The sequence below is a fragment of the Leucopleurus acutus genome (assembly GCF_964270905.1).
Source record: "Leucopleurus acutus genome assembly, chromosome: 5".
Lineage (NCBI taxonomy): Eukaryota > Metazoa > Chordata > Mammalia > Artiodactyla > Delphinidae > Leucopleurus > Leucopleurus acutus.
In genome coordinates, this window is record NC_139147.1 from 10,633,530 (window position 1) to 10,641,138 (window position 7,609).

At 43.9% G+C, this 7,609-nt stretch overlaps 1 protein-coding gene across 2 annotated transcripts in view; it reads left to right on the plus strand.

Moving 5' to 3' along the window:
- RCAN1 (regulator of calcineurin 1) overlaps window positions 1-2,392 on the plus strand; it is a gene marked incomplete at its 5' end in the record, with an annotated part of 95,294 nt that extends 92,902 nt beyond the window's left edge. For both annotated transcript variants that reach the window (XM_082840562.1, XM_082840563.1), the window contains one exon: window positions 670-2,392. In XM_082840562.1, the coding sequence (XP_082696688.1) occupies window positions 670-842 (173 nt within the window). In that variant the 3' untranslated portion in view covers window positions 843-2,392. The remainder of the gene's footprint in view (window positions 1-669) is intronic.
- Between the last annotated feature and the right edge of the window lie 5,217 nt (window positions 2,393-7,609).

Below are 7,609 nucleotides of genomic sequence, written 5' to 3' on the forward strand. Positions count from 1 at the left end.
TCCCCCCTACCCCGAGAACGCTGAGGCTCTTTCAGCCGCAGTTACAATAGCATTCCAGTCTCACGAGCGGGGTAGGGAAGAGGCAACACCTTTTTTATGAGTAAAAGCGTCTTGACTGAACCTGATAAAATTCAGGCTGACGGAGAACAGCAGGACACTCCTGGTTCAAGGCGTTGATAGTTGTGTGAAAAAGGATATGGTGTGGTCAGAAATGTTTCCAGAGCACCTGTTTCAACCAGCACACCTGTGCTGGGCTGTGCGGGGCCTCCCCGCGCTTCCTGTCCCTATCGTGGGCTCGAGAGGTCCTTTCCTAACGCCTTTATTCATGCACCGTCTTTTCCTTGCGCCACACCGGGGAAGTCCTCTGGGTAGCTCAGAGGGCCTGGTGAACATGCTAAGTGTAATTAAAAAATACGCTCCTTCCATACCTTCCATGTGCCTGGACTCAGAGTGTTTGATTGAAAGCTGAGTCATTTACGGTGGTGAGATATAGAATGAGGCACCAAAGAAACACCAATCCAGAGTGTGGCTGCCTGTGGCCCTCAGTCCCCATCGGATGCACACGGAAGCCCGGCCGAGCTGACCCCTATGTCCGCATCCGTTTGCTCTTTTACTCTTTGACCCTCGGGCCCTTGCCTGAGTTACCCTGCAATTATTTTCTTTCCCTAGGGGAAAAGTATGAATTGCACGCAGCGACCGACACCACTCCCAGTGTGGTGGTCCACGTGTGTGAGAGCGACCAGGAGAACGAGGAAGAAGACGAGGTGGAAAGAATGAAGAGACCCAAACCCAAAATTATCCAGACCAGGAGGCCGGAGTACTCGCCCGTCCACTTAAGCTGAACTGGCTCCCGGACGAAGTGTTCTGAATCATACTCACGAGAAGGAATCTTTTACTGTGGAAGCGGCCCAGTCACAACTTTGGAGACGGCAGCCTGTGATCGCTGTGGCAGAAATTCCATGTTGCTCAGAAGAGAATCGAGGCTTTGTCTTCTGGTTCTAACGCTGCGCATCAGTCAATGTTCATGGCTCCTGGGAATGTCCTGAGCCAATCACTGCGTTTGGGGTGATCGCACAAGGACTTCTGGGAACGTCTCGAGAAAACCAATAACGATAGTGTTTTGTACTTGTTCTTTTCTGGTAGGTTCTGTTTTTGCCAGGGGTAGATTGATCAGTGGGTCCAGGGAGAGCCTTCTGTTTCTAACCAGCCTACAAGGTAGACTCTCTCTCCCGGTAGGAAAAGGCACCACGTGAAGCCATAAGGTGTCTGGTGCAGAAAGGTTGTGAAGACAGCAACGCAATGTGGAAATTGTAGTGTCTCATTTTTCCCCCTCACGTTCTAATGTTTGTGCATGTGTATTACTGATTTTCAGAACTAACCTTTGGTCGTATATAGCGTTATGCCATTGTTGTTTTACATCTTTGGGGAAGATAGGAAAGCATTTGCAAAATCTGTCACCTTTCCAGATTCAATGACTGTCTTTGCAATAGCACATACAGGGGGATTCTACCGGTAATACACCCACTCAGCATCCTATTTGATGCGACCTAGAGCTTGTGCTTTTGCAAAAGAAGTCGATCTGAAATTCCTACATAGCGTTTCGCTTATAAAACTCAGAAAAGAGCAGTTTCACTGCCAACTTTTAGTGGGTGAGAAATTTTAGTGTAGATGTTTTAGGTCAGACAATAAATGGGTTTCATTTATTTCTTTTACGTGGTGGTTTATATATATGAATCACAGCCAAAACCCTTTTTGGGGGGAACTTTCAGTTGAGATCATTGATTTTTTTTTAACCCCACTGAAACATCAAGATAAACTTGTAAATAAAGCTGATAGCATATATTCATACCTGTTGTGCCCTTGGGTGAGAAATACGGCCGTGGAAGACTAGTGTAAGATGTATTAACCTCCCTGTGAATCGTATGTTATAGAAAATGCCTTTCAGCTATTTGACAGGACCTGAATTCAAAGCATGTGAAGTGGACAGTAGATGCGTGGTGGTATGAGAAGGATGCAGTGCCTTTCCCCATTCATTCCTGACGGAATTGTCACACTAGGTTAAATGTTTGTAATTTTTTTCTAGTTGTCATGTGTGTGTCTGGTCAATAGGTATTCTATTTTGGCCTTACAATACCATAACAAGGTTTGTCCTTTTGAAATACCTAATGCCAAGTAACAATGCATGCTTTGGAAATGTGGAAGATGGTTTTCTTTAAGAAGCAAAGGTATGTGGCTGTTCCTATCAAGACATTGACTGAATGTTCTCAAAACCCTGTTTACAGTACTTGGTGGGGGGTCGGGGCAGATGAGGGAGAGACCATTGCATAGCTGTTCAAGTGTCCCTAGTTAAGTGCTTTTAAACTGGAGAGGCTAACCTCAAGATATTTTTTTTAACTGCATTCTATAATAAATCAACACAATATGCTCTTTACGGAAAAGTTACCTGGTTTGTCATTTTATTTCTAATTGTCAACCTGTGCACCCTTTGAATTCTGCAGTCTCAGAAGGACGCATCCCTTCATCAGTTTGAGTTTGGAAACTCCCAGATCCTTGCTGTGATTCACAGAGGGTCAACCACACTAATGCTGCATCACCTAGGAAAGGGGAAAATGGAGAAAACTGAAATCAGAAGTCTGAGTCTTTCCTTTGTTCAGGGAGAGGATACTCTGATGAAAACCCTTTTCGCCAGCAGACCCACTAAACGACAATCTCTCTGATTGTTCATTTAAGGAGTTTTCTTTCCTGTTAGAAAAGATGCCCATGGAAGATTCTAAGTTACAAAGGCCAGTTATGTTCAGAAAATCTGTCTGTAAGCCTCCTCTTTGAATCTCACCTGGAACTCTTATTACAAATGGTGGTGAACTCCCGGCCAGCCCCCAAAGGCCTAAACAACCCCATGTTTATTTGCCGAACTAGAGCAAATGTTGTTAATCTTCATCGAGATAGGCATCAGGCATTTTTCCATGAAAATTCACTTGCTCCTCTGTTTTCCTTGTACAAGCAGCCTCATTCTGTCATTCCCCAACAGCATTTGCATATTTTAAATTCATATACGTTTGAGGTTTAAACATGTTGGAAAATCCACATTTCCACCACATTTCCAACAATCTGATTGTTGAGGAGATTCACTAATTAACCACGGGGGTGGGGGGAAGGGCTGTTATTTGTCATCATGTTGAATAACTAGGAGCCCCTGCAGAGCAGAACTGAATTGGGAAGTGTGCTGGTCCAGGATCCTGTTTCATAAATAACCCTGGAGGGAGTTCCCTGGCGGCCTAGTGGTTAGGATTCCGGGCTTTCACTGCCGGGGCCCAGGTTCAATCCCTGGTGGGGCAACTGAGATCCCACAAGCCACGCGATGTGGCAAAACAAAACATACGATTAATAACCCTGGAATAAAGTCGAATTGTGTTGTCAGTTAATGCAGATTTCCAACGGTTCCCCTTACACCACTGGGGAAATACAGGTGGCTGGTCCCACTGCCCAGGAAGCCGTCAGACCCTAGAGTAGAAATCACAAGTCAACAAACAGCCTCGCTCCTGATGGAGGATGTCTGATGAGTGGTTCTGTGGCAGGTACAGCCTCACCTGAAATTCCAAAGCCAATCATGCTCACAGTCTGGTTACCTGGCCGATGATTATGAAGGGCCCCAAATCACGCATGCTTGAGTGCCCGGGACTCAAGCATCTCGCTAGCCCTGCTAGCGAGAGGGCTCAGTAAAATGCAGAACGACAGACACAGACAGGCAGAATCACACGGGACGCATCCTTTGCCATTGATTGGTTGTGTTCCTTAAAGAGATTTTCATAGACTGTATTTCTCATCTGATGATAAGTAGCTTGGAGCCATCCATCCAAGAAAAGAAAATCAGCCCCTCAATGTATGCTACATCCAAGCAAAGGGAGGTAAATGATGAGAGAAGTATACATTTCGTGCGGCTATTAATACTCGGGCTATAAACATTGACTTGCAGTCAGCAAGCATTTAGGATTTTTTTCATGTCCAGAATCTTGTGAGAATTAGTGCCTGCAGGAGATGTGGGTTTTTGGAGAGCTTTAATTTTAGGGGAAATTGTACAGAACTCACTACCAACTAAATAGATTTTCTCAAATGTTCATTGCAAAGGATTAAATATACTATACAGGCATGTTATGATCAAAAGTGCATCGGCAGTTGGGGTACGTCATATTTTACAGCATTTAAAGAATCCTGTGGAATATTTGCATTAAGTGCCTATCAGGTAAAGTTCATCTAAAGGTCAACAATTCAGATGGAAATTACATAAAGAATTTACCTTAAAATTATCTGAGAAGAAGTTAGGATATAATAAGAAATACATTTTTTTCTTCTCCAATTCTCGTGTCTTCTGATTCTAAAGTAGGACATGTAGGGAACTTTTTTTCAAGTATGCCGCCACGCTTGGCAATATTTAATTCACATCTGAAATTCTCACTCTCGTGACTCACCAAAAGTTACACGGCAATCAGGTAGATGGATTTTATTCTCACACATCTCACTTTCTTCAGCACTCCCTCCCGCTGTTCGTGAAAGGTCATTTTAATCATGACTACGTTTATGAAAGCCAGAGAAGATTATTTGGAAGTGACTGAGATGCGGTCCCTACATGCACCGTTTCTCCTTCTTTCAAGATTCTGATTAGGGATCTGATGACCATTCTATACAGAGACTGACAGCCAAGCCACTCACAGCTTACTGTAGCCCCTGCTCACAGCTGTATCTTGCAAGGCTATCAAGAACGCCCCTCCTGGCTGACATTCATATTCTGGTCATGTGGAATTTGCAGTGTTTCTAACTCACTCTGTTCTGTCTTCCCTGTGCTCCACTGAGATGTTCCCTAAAACATCCCACTGCCCCAGCCCCGCCTGGGCTAACTCCACGATGATGTGTATACCATGAGAAACGTCCCATGTCTGCCCTACTCACCTCTGTCTGAATCACTAGCAGCTACCACTGTGCCCAGCCTGCAGTGCTCAATAAATGTTCCTGAAATAATTAGCCGACTCATTGATGTTTGTCCTACGTCTCCACCATTAATGTCACTTCCCCTGAGAATCCCTCCCAGCTACTCCTGCTATGTCACCCATTGTGTCCCATACTTCCCTGTTGTAGTATGCATTGCCTTTTTAGCATAATTGTTAAATTGTCTGTCTTCGCTGTTAGAACATAAATCAAGTGGAGATGGGATTCCCGGTGGCCTTTGGCTCAGAGCAGACATTCAAAAAAAGTTGGATGGATGGACAGGTGGGTGGGTGAATTGGTAGATGAATGGAATGGATGAATGGATGGATGGATGGAAGGATGGATGAATAGGTGGGTGATGAATGGATGGACAAATGGATGGATGGATGGATAGATGGATGGATGGATGGATAGGTGGGTGGGGGGGATGGATGGATGGATGCAGATTTCAGAGGATGAAGAGTGAAAAGGTCACTGAGAAAAAATAGAAAAATAATAAGGCATGTTTCTCTCTCCTTAGTCAGTAGAGCCAATAATCAGCTCAGTGCTTTAATTCAACAAAATGCCAGGCTGCTAGAGCAACAAGAATGAAAGAAGGGCTTCCCTGGTGGCGCAGTGGTTGAGAGTCCGCCTGCCGATGCAGGGGACACGGGTTCGTGCCCCCGTCCAGGAGGATCCCATATGCCACAGAGCAGCTGGGCCCGTGAGCCATGGCCGCTGAGCCTGCGCGTCCGGAGCCTGTGCTCCGCGACGGGAGAGGCCACAACAGTGAGAGGCCCGCGTACCGCAAAAAAAATAAGAAAAAAGAAAAAGAATGAAAGAGAAAGAAAAGGAGACATAATTGTGTTGGAGTAAAGCAATAGATGAGAAAAGAAGAAACTTTGCTTTTAAATTTTCTTTTCAGAACAGATTGATTGGCTAGAGGATGAGTGACTAGAAAGGAGCATCATGGAATTTTTCAGAATGATGGAAATGTTCTATATCTTGATGGAGGAACACAGTAATAACAGCAGTAACAACAACACAGTAGTAGTAAAACAAGTTTATACATTTGTCCAAAACGGATCAATCTGCATACTTAAAATGTGTGCATTTTGTTTTATGTAAAGTATGCCTCAATAAAGTTGATTTATTTTGAAAATCAGGATAAAGGAAAATATTTAAATCTTAGACAATGGACAAAAGTTGGGAGAAGGTCTTAATTCTCACTCTATCCTTGTAAAAACATTTTTCAAGTGTATAATGCTTTCATAACATTCTTAGAACACAGTATTATACAGCGAGGCAAAGCCGCTTCCCAGATTAGAGTGTGAGCATTCTGATCAATCTCTTCTAGAAGACCTTGATATGTCCATGACAATCTGTTAACTTTAAAAAGTAACCTGGGTCATAGTTCTTTCCCTAAAGTTTAATATATGACTAATTTTTCATATGTTCAGAACCAACCAATTACTACTTCAAGAATATATTCATCCATGGGACTTTGCTGGGGGCGCAGTGGTTAAGAATCTGCCTGCCAATGCAGGGGACACGGGTTCAATCCCTGGTCCGGGAAGATCCCACATGCCGTGGAGCAACTAAGCCTGTGCGCCACAACTACTGAGCCTGTGCTCTAGAGCCCACAAGCCACAACTACTGAGCCCATGAGCCACAACTACTGAGCCCATGTGCCACAACTACTGACGCCCGTTTGCCTAGAGCCCATGCTCCACAACAAGAGAAACGACTGTGATGAGAAGCCCATGCGCTGCAACAAAAAGTAGCCCCCGCTCGCCGCATCTAGAGAAAGCCCGTGCGCAGCAACAAAGACCCAATGCAGCCAAAAACAAATAGATAAATAAATTTAAAAAATATATACATCCACATGTAATCAGTGGTAAATGAAATTCATTTTATCACCTCTTTAATGTCAATCCACACTCTCATCAGACCTCGGGCAGCAGTGACGTACTGTACCAGGAAAATACATCTGCAATGATGCATTTGAAATTAATGAATTATTAGAAAAAGAAAAAAAGAAACAAACAAAACTGCACTATGTTTCTGCAAGGTCAATTTTATTTCTGAAGCTTCTAAAACATTTTTCCTGCAAATTGTACAAAATGTGCATCATTCTTTCTCTTATAGAAATAAAAATTTAAGCACCATGAATACTGGGCAAATAACTTATAGAAGCTATAGAAGATCCTCAACAACCATTATAAAGAGTGGCTTATGTCATATCTGCATGTTGATGCCTTCCAAATCTAGTATTTATATGTGCTTTTATTATAGGATAAGTTGCCAAATAACTTCTTTTAACTGAGTTAACTTGATTCATGCTTTTCATAAGGTAAAATTAGTCCCAGCTTTAGTTTTTGGTATTTGTGGCAGATCTTTGGTGAGTAGAGGTACTAATAAGTAGCTATGTAGCAGATTACACACAGTCCTGCCAGACCCAGGAGACAAACAGACAGGAAAAAGGGGCTTAAAAAACACAACAAGGGGGCTTCCCTGGTGGCACAGTGGTTGAGAGTCCGCCTGCCGATGCAGGGGACACGGGTTTGTGTCCCCGTCCGGGACGATCCCACATGCCGCGGAGCGGCTGGGCCCGTGAGCCATGGCCGCTGAGCCTGCGCATCCGGAGCCT